Source organism: Tiliqua scincoides, chromosome 1 (assembly GCF_035046505.1).
Source record: "Tiliqua scincoides isolate rTilSci1 chromosome 1, rTilSci1.hap2, whole genome shotgun sequence".
Lineage (NCBI taxonomy): Eukaryota > Metazoa > Chordata > Lepidosauria > Squamata > Scincidae > Tiliqua > Tiliqua scincoides.
Genome location: NC_089821.1, coordinates 281112075 through 281133445, shown reverse-complemented (window position 1 = coordinate 281133445; position 21371 = coordinate 281112075). Strand labels below are relative to the sequence as shown.

At 49.2% G+C, this 21371-nt stretch overlaps 1 protein-coding gene across 1 annotated transcript in view; it reads right to left on the bottom strand.

Moving 5' to 3' along the window:
• Nucleotides 1-12712, bottom strand: part of SCARA3 (scavenger receptor class A member 3) — a 29423-nt gene extending 16711 nt beyond the window's left edge. Inside the window, exons 1-3 of the mRNA XM_066612000.1 lie at nt 12625-12712; nt 2856-2912; nt 1844-1963 (exon numbers count right to left, since the gene is read on the bottom strand). Coding sequence (XP_066468097.1) covers nt 1844-1963; nt 2856-2912; nt 12625-12631 — 184 coding nt within the window. The 5' untranslated portion in view covers nt 12632-12712. The remainder of the gene's footprint in view (nt 1-1843; nt 1964-2855; nt 2913-12624) is intronic.
• Nucleotides 12713-21371: the final 8659 nt, after the last annotated feature.

The window sequence follows — 21371 nt, the reverse complement described above, 5'->3', positions numbered from 1 at the left end:
AGCGGCCACAGACCAATTTTGCCACCGCCCCAGCCTCCGATCTGGTGATTGCATGTGGCAGGGGTAGTGAGGGAGGGGGGGTCAGGCTGCTGTCACAGAAGAGTAGAGCTGGGGGCAATTGCCCCCGCCCCCTAGCAATGCCACTGTGTTCAAGCAACTTCTTCTATACTGCTCAGTGCACTGACAATTGTATCAGTTCCAGAGAAGGAGGGACAAAGGTTCTGCCCTGATTTCCATTTGGAGATTTCATCTGTGACCCACTGGAGTCAGGGAGGGTTTCTTTCCTGCTTAGGTTCTTGATTATCTCCCACCAAAAAACCCTTTCCGGGCTTTAGGAATTAAATCTCAGGCACCAGGTGGACCAGAAACATTCTCTCTGTGTGTCGCACATATTTTTTGCCACTCGATCAGGGCTCAGCTGCAGAACTCACAACTCTTCTGCAGAGAACCTGGACAAGACCCAGATCTCAGGTTACTCTACACTGATTGCCAGGCCCACAACTGAAGTATGGCTTTGGGGCACTCATTCCCAAGAGAGGACACTTCTCTTGCTGCCCAAAATAATACTGTGGAAATAAAGCACAAATTGGCCCCCTTTAATGGCAGGAAAGTCCTGCCTCAGCTTAGGAAATAGTTCTCAACTCTGGCCACCAGCATTTCTCAGGATACCAAGAGGCTGTGGGTGGCCCCAGCTTAGCATTAGATAAAAAGGCTTTCCTGGAGAGTTGATTCCAGAACTTGGATTCCCTGGCACCCTGCAATACGAGCCAGTAAGGAAGCGCTCCAGGCACAGAATCCCTGAAAAGAAAGACTTGCTCTGGGGGCAGCCCAACACACAGCTGTAGCCATATGGGGAAGCTTTTCATGTGTAAGTGGTAATTAAGCTTGGCTCCTAGTGCAGGCCTACCACAGACCTAAAACTCTCTCTCTCTCTCTCTCTCTCTCTGTGTGTGTGTGGGAGAGGAAGAGGAAGAGGAAGAGGAAGAGGGAAGGACTGTCAACTCTCCCACACCCAGACTGCAATTGTCTCCATGCTCTACTTGGGAGTAAGCTTTATTGACTATAATGGGACTTACTTCTGAGTAGACATGCACTTGGGCTCTCATTCTAAGGAGCTGAGTAGCTCACCACCCAGAAAAGTCTGTTCTGGGGGGTCTGGTGCAAGAAGTCACTCATTGGTGGGGCTCTGTAGCCCACTCACAACTTCAATGCAGCCAAGAATGGGCTGTAACTCATGGGTAGATCACATGGCTTGCCAGCAGGAGATCCCCCAGGCTCAGTCCCTGGCAGCAACTCCAGGTAGGGCAGAAAAATATCCTGCCTGGACGACTGCTGATACCAGTCAGTGTATACTGAGCTGGGTGGACCAAATGCCTAACTCAGAGAAGGCACGTCCCAATGAGGCAAAGAGGGTGCACGGCCATAGAGACACTTGGCCAGAGGCTTTACTCCTGCTCCTCAAGTAGCCGTTTTTAGCTGGGAGTCAGAAATGCAAGGCTGGGTGCCATTTTTGCTTTCCTCGCAGGATTGTCCAGTACACAGGCCTGTTTGCTTCTGCCATGTTTTACACAAGGAGGCAAGCACATTGCAGTGTCTGAGATCTGAAAGTGTTCCCCAAAGTGACCAATTCCAATCCTGTGTTATAGATCCTCAGCCTCTTATCCTAACCCTACATTTGTTTTAAAAATTAAAAAAAAAACTACATCTAATATAAATATATATACATTGACACAAATGTTTGGACGCAAATGAATGGATGCAAATGTCCAATGCCGGGATACATTTGACCGGGATACAGTCTTCCAGGACACAGTGGTCCTGTCATTTTTCCTCTGCTACTCACCCAAGGTCGCCAGCACCACAACGATAATGATCAGCAAGACCACAAAGACATACAGGATTTTCACTGATGTCTGGAGGGTCAGGGTCTTCTCACACCGGCTGCAGTTGGTCCTCATCCGGCCTGATGGGGAATGAAGCACAGGTAGGGAACCACTGTGGGTCTGGGGGCCAACAGGCCAAGTTTACACTGGGTACACGCAGAGGTCAATGTCCAAAGGAGAGGGATGCTGGAATTTAGACCTCCCTGGAAGAAACATAGATTGCAGCTCTCCTTTGAGGAGCTGAGTTGACCTCTGGGTGCCTCCAGATTCCAAAAGTATCCTCAAGAGTCCCTTGAGGTGGTGCCAACAGGATCTTCAGAGACCACAATAGAGCAGCCTGCAGTATGATCTGAAGAGTTGGTCAGAAAAACCCTGGGAAGGTTGCTGAGAATGCTGAGGTCCCACAAAACCTCCACTGGGATGCAGGACATCAGGTTCTGGGTTCTAGGGAAGAGAGAGGAAACCAGCTGCCTGTCTTGAAGGGTCAGAAGAGGGGTGGGGTCTGATGCCAGAAGCAGGGATTCAGAGCCCCTGAGCAGCAAACAGGAAAAGAGAGCAGGAGCTCGAGTAGAGTTCCTCCACTAGAGATCAGTTGCTCTGACTGGCCCTTGGAATGCTCAGGCAGGCTTGAATTGCAACAAAGATGGTGCCATTAATTCATGACACTCAGATGGCTGGGAGTGCAGAAAGAACCGGTTGCTGGTAGTGGGGCAAGAGCCTGACTTCTGGGAGCCCCACTTTGAGACAGACTTGGGTTACAAGTCATGGTAGGTGTATGCAAGGTAGAGTGAGACTGCCTCTGATTGCCAGATGTAGGGGAGGACACCAGGACGCAGGTTGTGTCTGTTGTCTTGTGTGCTCCCTGGGGCATTTAGTGGGCCACTGTGAGATACAGGAAGCTGGACTAGATGGACCTTTGGCCTGATCCAGTGGGGCTGTTCTTATGTTCTTAAGGGCCACTGTTGTGCTTACCATTTGGCCTGTACCTGAAGGAGGGCATCTCGTCTTCTTCTCCAGTGAGCTCGTCTTCTGCAATGCAATTACACATGAAAAATAAACAACCACAGACGAATGTGTAGGGAGCTTGATAGAGGCAAGCACTGAGCAGAACAGGCACAATGCCAGCAGGCTCTTTCTTTTTCTTGAAATCCTGCCACTGAAGCCGGAACTTCCTGGGTTCCGCTGTTGCTGCCTCTTTTTGCCTGGATCTCTTATATTTTGATTTTGTGGGTGAAACTTTCTCTTTTACTGCACGCCACCTTGGGTGTTTTTGGATGGTAAGGTGATAAGTGTGTTTTATGAATGAATCTAAAGCAGGGATGCCCAAACTCTGGCCTGGGGGCCATTTGCAGCCCTCAGGGACCCCCAATCCTGCTTGCGGGGAGTCCCCAGTCTTGAATGAGCCTCTGGCCTTCTGGAGACTTGCTGGAGCCTGTGCTGGCCTGATGTGACTCCTCTTAGCATGAGGGCCGATTGTTTGACTTCTTTTGTGAGCTGTGGGCCAAGGGCTCCCTCCGCTGCTTGCTGTTTCAGTCTGTGAAGCAGCAGTGGCAGCAAAGGCAAGGCCAGACTTGCTTTGCACAAGATCTTTTATTGACCTTGAGCTATCATGAGACCTTCATTCCTTCATGTAAGTTCCACCTCTAATATATTCATTTATTCAAATTTATGTACATTTATTCAAATTTTAAATGTAAATTAATTATTTTTTCCAATACAGTGTCAGAGAGATGATGTGGCCCTCCTGCCAAAAAGTTTGGACACCCCTGATCTAAAGTAACTCAGGCTATGCTCACAGCATGTGCAAGCTTATTAAAGACAAAACAGGAGGAGAACAAGTGGGAGACATTCTAGGAAGGGGAGAAGGGTTGGAAGGCGAGACATTCAAGCACTGAACACCTGGGAGACCTTTGCTCATGACAGAGGGATGGCCTCATCCACACCTCAGGAGAGCTCCTGGGTTCCACACGGTTGCCATTCCTCTGAGCTTTTCAACATCCCTTGCTTTCAACGTGACATGTAGGCCATTGCACCTAAAGTGGGCCCTTCATGTTCAGGAGCAGAATACCAGGGAATGGTTGTCTCTGTTACGCACTGCTTGCGGACATTCCAGGAGCACCTGACCAGCTACTGTCAGGAGCACTGGACTGATCCAGCATGGTTTCAATTCCCATCCTCCTGCCACTCCCACCAGCACTCCATGGGAATCTATCTGTATAGGCCATGGAGTCTGAATGAAAACATAGGTGTCTCATTCCACAGTGACCAGTGTGTGTGAGATATAAATGGGAAGAAGCCCCCAAATGTCTGACAACTGAAGACCCAGGGAAAAATCTGCATGTAGATCTAGGAGAGGGCATTCATGCCACAAAAAGGGAAGAGAAAGGATGGAGAGGCAACATACAAGCAGGAGCAAGACACCAGCAGAGCCAGGAGAATAGCACTTCTTCTCAAGCACACCCACACTAAAGACTGGGATCTATTGGGCTTCCTTGCTTCCAGGAAGGTTTCTGGGAAGGTGTGAAGGTTTTCAAGTAGGAGAATCATGGCAGTAAACAGGAGACCGCTTTGGTTACTCCATTGCTCCTTGTTGACAAGCACCTGGAAATGCCCAGTGCATGAATTTAGCTCAGTGGTGAAACAAGCCTGACTTATCTGAGTGACTGTCTCTAATTTTGAGCCTATCTGGGCCTTGGACTGCTGCAGAGGCACAACCACCCACACCTCTTCTGCTGCAAAACTGGGCTTGCCTCACAACAAAATTGAGGATGGAAGGGCTGTCTTGCCAGGGTGTGGGAGCCGTATGGGAGGGACAAGGAGACACATAGCGCTGCAGGCTCCTTGGTTCTGAAGGAAACGGACTATGCTTCACTTTCCCTGGCTTGTGCCTACAGCCCTGGAGAACATCCATGCAGGCCTCCAATTTGTTCACACCACAACTGATCTGTGTTGTTTTCCTTTCAAAAAACTTTCTCTAGTTCATAAGTTAACACACTGTTTTATTGGTTTTTATTGTGGTGTTTTGCATTTTTATTCTCATAGGTCATTGTGAATCCTTTTTGTGGAATTGCAACTAATAAACATGCAAGTAATAAGTAAACAATGATTTGGGGTGTTTTCAGTCATTGTATCTGGCCAAAACCATTCTTTTGGCCTGGTTTTCTTGAGGCTCCTGGCCAGCAATTTCAGGAGGAGGAGGATGGCCAAGTAGGATGCTCTGCAGAAAGAGTTTCCCTACCTCCACTGCTGCCTTGTTGCAGCATGAAGCTTCAATGTTTTTCAGGGCAGGCACTGTGGTGATCAGGGCACATCAGGGATTTCCTTGCCAGCCACAACCTGGGCATGCTGCCAGGAGAATCACAGAGTCAGCAGGGGCCAAGGCCATCAAAGGGTGAAGATGGATGCAAGTTTTGGAAAGCCTTCTCAGTGGGCTTTTCACCCTTGGTGCGAATCCAGAGCTGAACCTTATGGCATTGTTTACAGGCATAGATACTGGGACGTTGAATACTGGATTGGCTCTTAGGCTTGGCCTTTTGCTCTGTGACATGAGGGGAATCGTCATTCCTTTAATTTTTAAGGTGACATTATTGGTGTATGTGTTGGTTATCCTTTACCAAAATATGTATTTCACAGACACAAGAACTGTTGCAAAAGCAGTAAGGAAACAGCATGTGCAAGTTGCTGACGGGGCAGGGAGTCACCAGTGAGGCCTGCCAGAATGGGCTTTTCCCTGTTTGAGCCAAACCATTCTGTGAACTAGCAGAGCTGGTTTGCCCACTCCGGGAGAGACCAAGGTACGTGGGCTTCTAGAGCTGCAGCGGTGGTTCCACTGAACCTCCCAAGCAGCCATCTACACCAGCCATGCTTGATAGCAACGGCACTGCTTATTGGTGGGCAACAGCACAGTGAAGATGGATTTGCACTCTTGCTTTTTTCTCACTGCACATGAACTCAGGGCAAGCCCATCCATGCAGCTAACTGAGGCAGTCATCTCAGATGGCAGACTTGTGGGGGGAATCTACCCGGGACTTTGGTCTGAACACGTAACTGTTCATGAAGTTTTTGGTTTGCTGCAGAGAGCTTCTCTTGTTTGAAGATTACATTCTTAGCTGTGTTTGCTTTTGTTTGATGCAGAAGGGCTTCAGCACTGTTGTAGGGCTGCCTTGCCAGCTGCCCAGCCCAGGGCCTTGGTGGAGCCATGGGGCAGGACCAAGGCACTGCGGAATGATGAGCGTAAATGATGGCAGAGGCTCAGCCTGTTCTGAGTGCCCTTTAGATTCTAGTTCCCTCATCCCACGTCTGGTTTGGCTCCATCCCTCTCCTCCTTTTCCAGTCCTGGGAGTGGGAAGAGCAGAAGCTGGCAGATCCCCAGCTAAATGGGGCATCATCGGGGACAGGAATGGAGAGGTTCATCCATCCTTCAGCAAAGTATTAGCCTTCAAGACTACAGTGAGTGACCACCATCCCTGGGCCTCCAGTCTCATAGGGCAGCCCCTTAACTTGCTCAATTATAGCTGCTTCTCCCATCTGGTCAGAAATGGCACTTGCTTCCCCTCAAAAAGGCATGGAGTCCTGTCCGTCCCCGTCCCCCTGCTGAATCTAACAACTCTCAATAATTGCTCAACACATGGCAGGTGTCCAGAGTTGAGCTGGTGGTTTCCTTGCAGGGTGATGTTTTCCTGCTCACAGGCAGCCCAGATTTTCATGTGGTTCTACAAACAGGTAGGCAAAGTGCCTTGTGCGTCCTTCAGCTTTTGACTCCTTCGAGCAACAGTTTCTGAAATTCCCGTCTGTCCTTACATAAACAAGAGAGGCTGCTGGGGTGGGGTGGCAGCGGTGAGGTAAAGGATATTTTCCAAAGCAGCAAAACTGGCACTCAAATCACTCCTCTCTTTAGATCATGCCACAGCAGAGTGAAGTAAATATTTACCGTCTGAGGAGACCAGGATTGTTGATCTCAGAATTAAGGGATGGTTATTGCTGTGGGATCTGACATGAGACATCCAGTATATCCCATGAAAGTGGAACATGTTGGAACAAGATGGTGCCATTGTCTTCCATGTGATTTAATTGTTTCCTCATTCTGCTTGACAAAGAGTTCTGTGTCACTCAAAAGTTTTCATTTGCCTTCTACAGACAGAAACTGTTTCAGGAAAGGATATCTGTTCATCTGTTGGTTCTAGAATCTCTTACCTCTGGGGATGAGGGACACAGCAACAACTGCTTAGTGCTTCCCAAACATCTGATACTTGAGGCACATCTTTTGCATGCAGAAGGCCCCGAGGTAAGGAGGGCTGGGAAAGAGCAAGTCATCCTGGACTGTACTAAGCCTGGTAGATTAGACAGGCTGTACTAAGCCTGTCTGACTTGGTTATAGCAGCTTCATGTGTCCCGAACCTCTGCAGAGATGGGATGGGGCGCGTCCCTCAGAGACTGGATAGATTCCTGACTGTTCTGGGCAATTTCCCTGCTGCTGAAGCCCTGGTTGACCTCTTGAATTGGAATTGACTTCTGCTGGTTGACAGGATGCTTCCAAGCACCCTCTCCCTTAGGGAGAGCACAGGCACAGGGATTTTCTGAGGATCTGCTTAATATTCCCCCACCATCAGAAGATCAGTTGGGGAACATGAGATAGGGAGCCCAATCCTATCCAACTTTCCAGCACTGATGCAGCTGCAATGAAGCCCTGAGTTAAGGGAACAAATGTTCCTTTACCTTGAGGAGGCCTTGGTGACTGCACTCCATTGCAGGATACAGTGCACACCTCTGTTTAATTGTTTTTGATTCTGTTTGTTCTATTTACGGATCCTTTTTAAAGTACGTTGGTTGGCAACCTTCAGTCTCGAAGGACTATGGTATAAGCCTACAGCACCCAGTATTCCCAGGCGGTCTCCCATCCAAGTACTAGCCAGGCCTGACCCTGCTTAGCTTCCGAGATCAGACGAGATTTGGCATGTGCAGGGTAACAGTTGCTGCTCAGTATTTTACATTATTTGATCTGCCTTGGGGAGCCCTTAGGGGGCCAAAAGATGAGATATAGATAAATAAATAGGTGGTGAATCCTGTAGTAGGTAGCCTTTGGTTTGGAAGGCTGCTTGGGGCTCACACAGTGGGGCTTCAATTGTTACTTTCTTGTGGCAAGCAAGCCTTTCTCTCATGGCTCACCACTTGGGAATTATCACCCAAAGTCAACTGAAAGTGCAAGGGCAGTGCTTCTGGGCTCCTGGAAGTACCACTTCCAGAAGACCACTTCCAGGAAAGCTGGTTGCTTCAGTAGCAAAAAAAAAATGTTCAGGCATCTCACAGATACATTTATGGTTGTATTTTTGTGGCTTTTGTAGGCATGCGCCATCATGAACCTACACTCACACAAACACACAAGCACACACACACACACACACACACACACACACAGAATAATGAACCAAGTTGACAGGAGAACACCTAAACATCCTTACAAGAACATCCTTGTAAACATGAATACCGTACAAAACTTGTAAAAATGTGATGGGATATCAGGTGCCATTCGTAGAGCGCTAAGCATGAATTCCAAATAGGATATAGTTGGAAAGGTTTTTCTGCACAAACCCCCGTGAAGGCTAAGGGAGTGTGCAATGGGGCTTGTGCAGGAGAACTTCAGGGCTGATTGCATCCAGTGATTTGTACTGAAAGAATCACCTGCAGTCCTCATTCAAACCCTGACAAATGCCATTAAATTTGTCAACACATACTTGTTCACTGGCCTTTTACTGGAACTAAATGGGAAGTCCAGCAACTCCAGAGCCAGAGCTGGCAGGTCCTAAGATTCAAATGCCCCTTCGTTGCACATTGCAGGGCTCATGTTGTCAAATGAAACCTGATTATTAGCAGAACCTAACTTGAGATTTTTTAAAAAAAAAAGGTAAATAACTTGGCGGTGCCTATCAATGCTGGGAGCGCAATCTAGCAATCATCCCATTTCTAAAGAGGTGGCGTTCTCATTTTGCCTGATTCAAAAGCTTATGTTTACCTTAAGTATAGGGCAGCCCATTGCAACCCTACAATTAACCAGAAACATGAAGTGGGAAAGGGATAGACCTGCCCTCCAGCATTTGCACAGAGCCCTAGCAAAGAAACGGAGCCAACATCACACACACATTCATCATCACACACCAAGAGTTTGTCTCTTCTTTCTTCTGGGCACCAGCAGCTTCCACAATAACAAAAGGCAGAATGCTGACTCTTGCGGAGGTAGACCTGGTCCACTCTGATGTGGATATGATTCCAAGTGCACTTTCACTACCCAGTTGTTTCTGGGCCCAGTTCAAGGTGCTGATGTTTACCCTTAAAGCATTAGGTGGTTTTTGACTGGGATATTTGGAGGGCTGTCTTACTGTACAAGTACCTATCTGTGTCCCCCAGCCAACACCTGAGGTCCTGTTCCATGCTTTGGAAGTGAGGTAGGCTGCCCCAAGATATGGCAGTGATCGTGCCCCCTCCTCCTAGAGACCTCTCTAGTCTTGTCACTGTTTGAACTGCTGCAATGAAAATAGTGTTATTATTAAGGAAGGCTTTGGAAGGGTTTGGGGTATAGTGGACATGCCCTTTCTAATCCCTATGTCCTTTCTCAATGGTAGGATCCTCCACACATAATGCCCCAATGGCCCCCATAATCCTGACCACAAACAGGGTAGAATCAAACAAGGTGACTGAAAAGTAGAAGCTCCTGATAACTCCAGCAAGAGAGCCAAGCAGTGCAATGCTTGAGAAGAAAGCAGCCCACAAGGGTGCTCAGTCACTAGACATGGAGGGAAATCCCTGCCTGACCCCCACATCTGACAGTGAGTTTCTGCACATGAAACAAAACACAAAGCCACTGAGGCTGCCTTAGAGAAACAGTGCAGGACAAAGAAAAAGGAGCCAGCTTAGGGCACACAGAAGGGAACAGAGGAGGAGCCCCCCCCCAAAAAGAGCCACTGGCAGAAAGCAGAGTTTGTCCTAACACTCTACAGCAGCAATTTTCAACCTTTTTCATCTCATGGCACACTGACAAGCTGCTAAAATGGTCAAGGCACACCATCGGTTTTTTGACCATTGACAAGGCACACCATGCTGCTGGTAGGGTGCTCACATCCCCAGATTGCCCTACTAATAAATGACCCTCCCCAAACTCCTGCGGCATGGCACAGTGGTTGAACATTGCTGCTCTACAACACTGCATTTATGAAAACACTGAGGTTTGCTGAGCGGCAGCCACGACTTGCCTACACAGAGCAGCAGGACGGAAAGGCCAACACCATGGGGATCCAGAGATGGACACTGAAAACATCAGCTTTCTGGTTTGAGGCCCACAGTGATGTTATCAATGCTTAAGGATGGCCTTGCAGGCTGAAAACACTTCCTTTGTTTCTGTGGCTATTTGTGTTCTCTGAAACCTGAGACGCTCTTTAGATCTTCGAGGTTGGAGGGGGGAGGCAGGGACTGGGGCGGAAGGGTAGGGATGCCCTGAGGATTGCAGGCAAGAAATCAGCCGGGTTCACCTTAGCCTCTCCCAGGGAGCTTGCACAGTTAGCAGCTCTTGGTAGCCCCAGCTTCCTCCTGGCCTCCTTGCCAGGCTATCCCTCCACAGAGTCCTTCTGTCAGCAACTCCCTACTGCCTCTTCTCATCCCCTGTGGTCCCACAACACAGAGCAAACCCTCCAGCCTTTGCCAGGGGGCTGCAGGAGTACTGCTTGTGCATGGTACGACCACAAGAGTCACTGCTTGATTGTGAGCAAAGCAGTTTTGAAGATCTAAGTGACAACAACGACGAAACAAGTTATCTTCAAAATGCCTCTTTCTCTGGAACACAGAAGGCACACCTGCACATGTGTGCCTTTCTGCCAGGAACATAAGAACATAAGAACATAAGAACAGCCCCACTGGATCAGGCCATAGGCCCATCTAGTCCAGCCTCCTGCATCTCACAGCGGCCCACCAAATGCCCCAGGGAGCACACCAGATAACAAGAGACCTCATCCTGGTGCCCTCCCCTACATCTGGCATTCTGACTTAACCCATTCCCAAAATCAGGAGGCCGCGCATACACATCATGGCTTGTACCCCATAATGGATTTTTCCTCCAGAAACTCGTCCAATCCCCCTTTAAAGGCGTCCAGGCTAGACGCCAGCACCACATCCTGTGGCAAGGAATTCCACAGACCGACCACGCGCTGAGTAAAGAAATATTTTCTTTTGTCTGTCCTAACCCGCCCAACACTCAATTTTAGTGGATGTCCCCTGGTTCTGGTATTATGTGAGAGTGTAAAGAGCATCTCCCTATCCACTCTGTCCATCCCCTGCATAATTTTATATGTCTCAATCATGTCCCCCCTCAGGCGTCTCTTTTCTAGGCTGAAGAGGCCCAAACGCCGTAGCCTTTCCTCATAAGGAAGGTGCCCCAGCCCTGTCATCATCTTAGTCGCTCTCTTTTGCACCTTTTCCATTTCCACTATGTCTTTTTTGAGATGCGGCGACCAGAACTGGACACAGTACTCCAGGTGTGGCCTTACCATAGATTTGTACAACGGCATTATAATACTAACGGACATGCTGCTGTCCGGGTGGTGATGTTGCACAATCATCAGAGATCCCTTGAGCATTGCTGCACGCAACCCCCCAACCAATTCAAACAGCACTGGGTTGAAGAGCCAGGCTGAGACCCCTTGGTGCCTGAGGCAGAAAGCCCAAATGACATCCTGCCCTATTTCCTCACATATACCACATGTACCCGTTTCTCAGTACGAGACAAAATCTGCTGGGGAGTTCTCTGAACACTAGTGCAAGTGCAGGTGAATGGAATGGGAGGGGGGCTCTGAATCTGGGGACAAAGGCCACGGAAGGGCCATTGTTGCCTCCTTCTGTTGGCCACTGCCGGAAACAAACGGCCCTTTGGTCTGGCCCAGTAGCCAGGCTCTATGTGCCATCTTACATACTCTTGCACAGCTCCCACTTACTTCATTGGGGCTCATGGAAGAGATCTGGCTGGTATGGGGTACAGTGCCCTGACCAGGTATTCAACCCTCTGGCATTTACCCTGCCCAATGGCTGTTCAGAGGGCAGTATTTTCATATCAAACCCCATGCAGGGTCAAAATGGCTCAGTAGAGAGAAAGCTGAATTTGGATCTGAAAGACCAAATATTCAAATGTTATGTTTGCCATGGAACCATCGAGTGGCCCCTGGTCTGTAAAATGGAATTCATAGTGACCGACCTCACAGGGCTGTTATAAGGACAAGCACAATGAAAAGTGCAAATCAAAATCATGAATTAAAAATGCTATAAAAAAGCTCCTGTTCACCTAGGATATATTTTTTGCATATTTTGCACCTGCATATATATTTCTTTTTCTTTTTCCCCCAAAATGTCAAGTGTCACCAAGGGAGCATCTGGAAGACCTGTGTTTGAATCCTACCTTTGCCATGGACTCACTGTATGCAAGTCCTTGAGCTTGAGCAACAGCTTTGGTTCAGTCAAATGGATCGCCCAGGAGTTGCCAGCCTCCTGGCACAACTGCACCAAGGAATCCATTGGGGCAGGAGTCTTGTACATGGGGTGGGCTGGGGGAGACCAATGATGACTTGATAGGTGACCTGGCAGCTGCTTGGTAGGACCCCTTGCAAAGCGGCAGCTGCTGCGAGTAGCAAAATGTCTCGAGCAGGCCTCTTGCCTCCTCACACCCCCTCACCAGCCATGCCTCCTTCTCCACCTGACAACAGCTCACCTTTCATTCTCCTCTCGTCGAAGAATCCCAGCGCCAAGTCCGGCCACTGCTTCTAGTGAGACAAACAAGTGACAGACTGAGGCTGGGCCCTCTCGGGAGCAGACCTTCAAGCCAGGCGGCACAGATGTCTCTCATCATCAGGGTGGCTCTCACAGGGCTGCTCCACATTCCAGCACATCCCCGCTGTGCTGAATGCACTGGCCGCGGCACGGGACATGGAGCATCGTGGCTCTGGAGGACGAAGCAGGCAGCCTTTCCTGCTGGGATAGGCCACCTCCATGCTGCAGAGAGAGCTGCTTGCCTGTCAATGCCTGCCCATGGGCACTGATACTCACCCCACTATTGTGCCATGATGGTGGCCCAGTCCTCCCTGCTCCCAGGCATCCCTCCTCGCTCCCTGCTTGGTCCTCCCTGACTGGTGCTGCTCAGTGCGTCAAGATCTCACTGCTGCCGGCCACGCTCAGTCTTCTCTCACTGCCTCTTGGGCCACAGCCCAGACAAACTTCCTGGATATTTCCAAACAGGGCGAGTGGCTCCTCTCTTGCTGTCTGCCTCCTGCTGAGGTCTCCCCTCCCATGGCCGCTGCCCCCAATCCAGGGTGGGGGTTGCAGGGGGAAAGGGCTGCAAGGCAAGGAGGCTTGGAGCCTCGCCGAAATATGTGCTGTTCCCTCCCTCCAACCCTAATTGCTAACAAATGTCCTCTTATCCGCACTGGTGAACAGGGAAGGGGAAGAGGAGATGATGTGGGAAGGGAGTGGGGGGCAGACAGGTTGCAACAGCAACATGTGAAGAGGAGTGGAAACCACCAGCCCCCCCACCACAAAGTGTGGCTTGAAGGAGAGGCCTGGTGGAACAGCGGGGCAACCTTCTTGATCTCAGGTTGGTGTATCAGCAGTTCTCAAAGAAGGAGAGGCACTGTATGCTCTTGGCTCCCTGGTCACGTCCTCTCTGATTGGGAGAGATGTGCAGGCATGCTCGGTGGAGACAGGGTGTTCAGACTAAAGAACTTCCTGGTGTGTTTTATTTCATATTATTTATAAACTGCCTTTCTGCACAAAAGTGTATTCAAGGCAGTGTACTAGTTCAAAACAGCAGTAAATACATTTAAGCAAATTAATTAAAAACAAACAAGATACAGGGCACAATCCTAACCAACTTTCTAGCACCGAGGTAAGGGCAATGCACCTCCAAGGTAAGGGAACAAACATTCCCTTGTCTTGAGGAGGCCCCCATGACTGTCACCCAACTGCAGAATGCAGCATACGCCCCACTGACACAGCTATGTCAGTGCTGGAAGTTGGTTAGAATTTGGGCCATAGTTACTTAAACTAAGCATGAAAGACAACAGCAGAGCAACAAAGCAACTGCAGAGGTAGCTGAAACTAATCTCGCAAAGCCTGTTCAAATGAAATGTTCTACTAGCTTACAGGGCAAAGAGAGAGACTGTGGATCACTGGGAAGGGGTGGGGAACGTGGAGCCACCACTCTGATGCTCGACAGCCACAGCCTGATAGTGACAGGCCCATGAGTGATACTTTGAAGCCAACTGAAGGACTCAGGGAAGTGCCAGGCTATGTGGGTGGAGGCAACGTTAATGTTAGCCTATCTTTTGGCCTGGATCCATTGTATGTACACATCAAGTGAGAGGCCTGCCATGTGGTTACCTCCAGTCTTTGGAACTCCCTGTTTCAGGAGGTCAGATTGGCCTCTTCTCGGACAATGATCCTGACCCGAATGAATACACACACGGTTCTTTGGATTTTTGGAGAGGCAACCAACAGGCGACAGGAGAATTCAAAGGACTTCTAATGTTTACTCGTTTGCAAACGGGACCTCCACACACATGTAGAGGACCCCGAAGGATTACAATGATGTGGGTTTTATAGGGTCTTTCCGATAGGGGAGCGGGACAAGAGGACACAAAGAGAGAAAAAATATCCAAGGGAAAATAACATACAGGCAGACACCCAAAACAACATTTGGCATGTTATCAGTACAGGATGTTGATCTGAGGATGCAATTCAATACACATCGGCAGTTTGTTTACAGAGATATCTGTTAGAGGGGGTTTGGTACTCTGACTCATCCCTTTTACCCTAACCTTTTTTATCCTCATTTGTTGATTGCCCTTATCTATGACCTTTCTGTTCACCCTTGGAGGCCTATATCACAGTTAACTGGTTCTCTGAGAGGGATAGCTTTTTGGTCAGAGAAGAGCCTTATGGGTGAACTGGGCATCTTGGGATATTTCCATATTGTGAGCTGGGCATATTGATATCAATCTGATGGCAGCTGGATGGTCACTTGTTCCAACAGTCTTTGAACAAGTGACCATCCAGCGGCCATCAGATCACTGCCAGAGAAGTAGGGCAGCAAGTAGGGGAGGCTTTCTTCAGTGCTTAGTTTGTTGTTTCTGCTCTTAGTGCTTTGGGTTGTTTTACTGTTCATTGCTGCTGTATTCTGCTTTCTGTGGTGGCATAACTACAGTGCTGTATTATTGTTTTAATGGATTATTAGCTATCTTGGGTGCCTCCTTATTAGAAAGGGAAAGGAGGGGTGCAAATCTTGTAAGAAATAAAATAAAGAGGCAAAAAAAATACAGACAAGCATTTGGTGGGAGCTTGCCATTGAAACTCTCTGACCACCTGCCTGGTCAGTTTTCTGTGCAGCCCTGCCAAATAGTGAGGATTTGCTGCCTCCTCCAGTTTTCTGACCGGATGCAGATTTGTAGTCATGTTCTCCTTATTGCTTGGCAGGGTATCGCACATAGAACTAGGATAGCGCATTAAGTACCAGCTGCACACCAGGGCAACTGACTACTTGCTCAACAGCTGCCTCTTGATCTCTTGGCCTCAGTTTGCCATCTGGAACATGTACATAATGGTCACTGGTTCCCATAATACGAAGGTTGCAAAACCCGCTGGAAATGGAGAGTGCTGCAAGTCAAAGGAGCAAAGCTGTCAGGCAGATTCAAGAGCGCAGGAAAATAAACAGTCTCTCCTGAACTATACTGACTTGCATGACCTGATTGCAGATCACGAGGGGGGGAAATGCTACAAGAAGCCCTGTTTAAAAGGGGGGGCGGCTGAGCCAACTTACAAATTTTTCCTAGTCATGATGTTGTTGTCAAGGCACACATACTAACAGCACAAGCCTGTACTTCAGCAATGCCAGTCTGAGCAGTATGGGGCAGGGCGTAAGCCTTGGACATCCATGCAACAACAGTGATGCCAGCACAACAGCAGACCTGCCACTGTAGTCCTAGTTCTGCCAATGAATGTGCTGCAGGTGGCAGTGCTATTCTATGTCAACATACCTCTCAAGTTGGTGCAGCTACCACCAGCGTAAACACTCAAAGAGGGTGAGGAGAATTGATGTATGCCATATCCTAATTCCTTCAGGTGACAGACACCCCAAACAATGGCAAAACTATGCCAGCCTTGGAGCTGGCATAGAAGCTGAAAACCCCACAGGAAAGAATGGAGAAGGAAAAAAAAAACACCAGAACATTTCCACTCCTGCCACCCTGTCCATGCCGCCCAATTTCCCATGGCAGAGCATAGGATACAGGCAAAACTTTGCAGCCAATTGCAGTACACCAGCCCCACACTAAAGACACTGCCTGGGTGCTTGGAATTCAAGTGACACGATGCATGTCATGGAGCTGCACCTTTCTGGCCTCACATTGTGTATACTCAAAGCACACGCATGTGCGCCTCCACACACACACACACACACACACACACACACACACACAGGAACTGTGGCAGTGGAAACCAAGGGGGCACTTTGCACACAAAGGGAACACTTTGTATGAACAACCAATATTCTGATTGCAGGGACTCTGCCCCTATGAAAATCAGTGGCTGAAACTTGAATCTAGTAAAGCTGCTCCTTCTTCCCCCTAGCAAGAAAGGCTGGGGAGAAGTTCCAGAGGAGTAGCAGTGCTAGTCCACAGCACCAAAAAAGAATAACCCCTTCAAGATTGATGCTTTCACAGCAGTCTGGGAATGGTCAGCTTGGGCCTGCTGCCCTCTGCTGGCAGACTGTGAGAAGAAATGGAGGCGGGCTTTCCCATACCTGAGGGCTGGCAGCACACCCACCCTCTTTTCCTCCTCTCCTCCACCACATCAATTGCATGTGCTGCTCTGAATCAGCTATCTAATTAACACCGTTGCACATTCCACATGCAGCTGAAAGGGACGGCTTCTGTCACAACGGAGACGTGCAGAGTGAGTCACACCTGCGCCGACTACATCTTAATTTCACTGGATTCCTGTGGGCTTTGCTGCATTGCCCTGGAACACAGTGAGGCCCCAAATTGAAGCCATGTGAGCCACTGGTGGCCCCTCCAGCTCTCTCTTGTGCTGGGCATCCTCATTAGGTAAACAAGCGAGGCTTCTCTTCTTTGTCACACTCAAGAGTACATGCTCCAACCCAAGTAGGTGTGTCTGTGGCCCTCCCATTCAACACTGCTGTCCTGTATTCAAGATGGCACTCTGTGCACACTCAAGTGCCCTCTAAGCAAACATTTAGTGGTGAAGCCGAATCTTCTAAATACAGTTTTTGAAAAAGTAGGCCTAGTAGTGCCAGCTGGCCTGGGTGAGAGTAAAGCAGAAGAGAAACAACAGCTGTGAGGCAGGTGATATGAGAGGAGGGACATATGATGGTACCACAGAGATGGAGCTTTGGGGATGCCTGTACTGCAATGTCTATGAGAATAGCAGCCTTAATTCATATCACAAACACAAATATAGGTTGAGCCTATTTATCCATGGATTTTCCATCCTTGGGTCTGGCTCAACGTGGGTCCCCCAGACCCGCATTGAGCCAGACTTGGCCCAACCTGAGCCCTCTGAAGACAACTGGAGCTGCGCTCTGGTCACATATGGAGGGCTTTCTGAAGCTCACAGAGGCCGCATGCATCTTCCTGTCTGATTTCAAGATGGCACTCTGTGCAAACCATCAAAACTAGAAGTGATGTTTTTATGCCTCTAGGAGGCATTCTGAAGCCCACAGAGCTCATGGGAAGATGCACACAGCCTTTGCAGGCTTCAGAACGGCTTTGGACAAGACCGGAGCAAGGCTCCAGTCACCTTTGGAGCTCAGGTGGGTGCCAAAAACCACAGATTTCATTATCTGTGGTTTTTGTTATTCGTGGGGGGGGGGGGCAGATACCTGTAGGATCACTTGCAGATACAGAGGCACCACCTGTATCATTTACACAAAAGCAAGCCACAGGAGGAGGCAAGTCCCCCTGTCAAAATAGGAATATATTGTACCATAGATAGAAGACAACATGTCAAACAGAAACCTAAGCTTGTAGTCTGGCACGACACAAAGAACTCTGTGGTATTCAAAAGCTTTCTTTTGACTTTAGACTTTCCTTCTCTTTCTCTGGTTTAGAATTCGCACCCTTTCCATTTTCCTCCAGCTAAAGAGACCCTTATTACTCAAAAGCTTCCTTATCACTACAAAAGGAATTGGAAAGTGTATTTTGGGTGCCAGACAGACATTACCAAGGAGGCTGTGTCTTTGGAGCAGGCTGTATTTCAGCAAATAAATGACAGGGCTTGAAATGCCTCATTGCTGAGTCATATTCTAGCTGCCTTCTGCTCTCTTTCTGCAGATACAACAATTTTTGAATGAGTACAATGAATGTTGCTTGCATCTCCCCTCCCCCATGAAAAACTGGACAGTGTTTCAGGCCCCTTTTCAACCTTAAATGTAGAATTATGTCCTGATTGTGCATACAAAGTGTTACCCTATTGTCTCGATGTTCAAGGGAGAGATTGCAGTAGAAACAATCAGAACATGCCGAAACAGGGAGTTGATACAAGTTCTTTCCACATCTCTCCAGGCTGCAATTCTATGTGCGCTGACCCACTGAAGTCAACAGAGAGAGATCAACAAGATTTACTTTTTCCAAGTAAAAAATGTGGCATAGAAGCATACTACATGCGGTGTTTTGTCACAGGCGACTCTGAAATTGGCACATTTGGTTTCAGAATGGCTCTTCCCATTATCTGACCTCTAACAAGTCCCCTTAAGGAGGCTTGCTACCCTCAGAACATTTTCACACACAAGGCTTTAAAGAGGCTCTTCCTTGGAGCAGTTGTAGGGGGAAGGTAAAACTTCTGTTTGCCAGGCTGGTCAAGTTGAGTTCAACGTTTTTACTAACTTGGACCAGTCCTATTTCAGAGGGCAGTGGGAGGAGCAAAATCAGCAAAATCAACAAAGCTTTTGGGCACAAGTGTTTGTGAATCAGAATTCACTTCATCAGAAGCTTGATCCAGTGTCCGCCTAAGATCTCCCAATGCCTGAGGTGGCATGCGAAACACTGCCCCCTTACCAGATGATATGCCAGCCTCTGCTCCTCCCACTCTCCAGTGCTCTAGCTCAGCACTTTCCTCCCTTCCCCTCTACCTCTGTCCCCATTTTCCTTTCCCACTACAGGAGGAGGAGAAGGAGAAGTGGAAGCGAGTAGATGGACATTAATGAGTGTCCCTGCAACATGAGGCCTGCAGCAATTGCTTTGGTTGGCCTCATGGGTGGCTGGCCTTGGTGTGATCAAACACAGGGCAAGAGAAGCCCCATTCATAGTGGGGCTTTCCAGCATCACCATGTGCAGAGCCATGTTTTGTCCCCACAGATGGTTTAGCACTGGAGCAATACAGGGACTATCCCTGGTCAAAGGGTGTGTTGGAGCATGGGAAGGTTGGGAGCCCATGTGCTTATGGCCAGGTCACCATGCAAGAGCCCAATCCTGTCTGCTCTTGGCAGCTAAAGTGGTCTGGGCGTAGCCAAGACTTCCCTGGGAGACTGGCAGGGAAGCTGGGATGCTGCAGGCAGGGGGTTTCCCTTCCTTTCCTTAGGGCAGCAATTTTCAACCTTTTTCATCTCATAGCACACTGACAAGGTGCTAAAATTGTCAAGGCACACCATGCTGCTGGTAGGGGGCTCAAATTCCCCAACTGCTCTACTATAATACGACTCTCTCCAAAGTCCTGTGGACCATCCGCAGCACACCAGTGTGCCACAGGAAGTGGTTGAAAATAGCTGCTTTAGGGGAAGTGCCTCAGCTCAGTGGGAGAACCCCTGCTTTGCATGCAGAAGATTCAAGCACCTAGGTTCAACCACCATTCCTCCAGGTAAGGAGGCAAAAATTCTTGCCTGGAACTCTGGAGAGAGGCTGCCAGTCTGTGCTTACAATCCTAACCTAGATGGACCAAGGGTCTGACTCAGCATAAAGCAGCTTCCTATGATCTGATGTAGTGTGTATCTGATGTAGTATGCAGTGTGGATAGTTGCCACACAAACCACTCCAGTGCCGCTCTCTACTGGAGGGTTCAACGGGCAGCACCAAAGAAAATGTGGATTGAAAACATTGAGGAAGATTTAAGGAGCCAGTGATTGACCATTGACAAAATTGGAAATATCTCCGACAATCATCATGAGTGGAAGCTTATTGTGAGTGACACATGGATCCCAAGGGCACCTACAGCAAAGTATTGATTGAGAGGACAACCTGCTCCCCAAGCTCCAGCTAAGGACTGAAAAAGAAGAAGCTGTGCCACCCAGCACATAAGAACTAAGCATGTGTTCATTTGTTTAATTGCAAATGTTGTGAGGCATCTAAATAAATGAGTTTATGCTCCACCTCTCAAAGCTCTAACTCCAGGTGTCTGTCAGTGTGGGCTGGTTGTGGTTGGAATGACTCAGTTGTGGTGACTGGGAGAGGCATTTGGCATATGCTTAACAGTCCTTTTTTGCATTTGTGCCCCAAAGCCAAGAACTAGTTCACATGTCACCTCATCTGTGTCTTGGCCAGCTGGCCTAAGGCAAACAAACCACTTTCGAGTTGGCCATAAGAGGGTAATAACAAGTATACTCTCCCACCTTAAGGGACTGTGTGGCAAAGCTCACTGAGATAATGTACGCAACAACACTTGGGAAGGAGCCCCCTCTAGAACAGTGTTTCTCAAGGTTTGTCCTCTGCCGTTCCACTTCACATGGTCCACCTATTTGAAGTGCCACTGGAAGTAACTTGTGATGACATCACTGCCAGTTACTTTGGGAGAGAGTGACAAACACCAGTAAGAGGCGGAGAGTGGACAGGAGGGCTTTTTGGAGTGTGAAAAGCATGCTTTGGAGCTCTGCCCGCCAAGGTGAGTCTCCTGCCGCTGCCTGCTGTGTCACTTTCCTGGCCTTGCTGCTGAGCGGCAGGGGTCTTGCGAGCACCACCAGACCCCATCTCAAGTGCCACTGGTGGTAGTCATGCCACTGGTTGAGAAACACTGCTCTAGAAATCCTGTGCTGGGGCGGACCAGAAGGTTCCTCTTCTTCCCGGGACAGGTGGCTCTTCCCATCTTACAGATGTGGAACTGAGGGCTGGGCAGGCTTCCCGTTCCAGATCGCTGTTAGTCTGGACAGCCCCGCGAGCCTCTTGCAGGGAAAGCAGCCGAGCATCCTGCGGAGGCCTCCGCGTCACAGGCAGACGGGTTGAGGCAGCGGCGTAGCCAGAGGGGGCCACGGTCTGGCCAGATGCGAGAGCACCGACCGCCCCTTGTTGAGCCGCCCGGCGGCCTCGCTCGCTCCGCGGGCGGGGGCGCCGCCTGCCCCTGAGTGGCCGCGGGAGCTGTGGAGCGAGGCGCCTCCTGGCGGCACGGCCGGGACTGCGCTCCTGCGGCACTGCCTGTGTCCGATCACCCTGGCCGGACGGGGGGAGAGGGAGGAGCGGCAGCCCG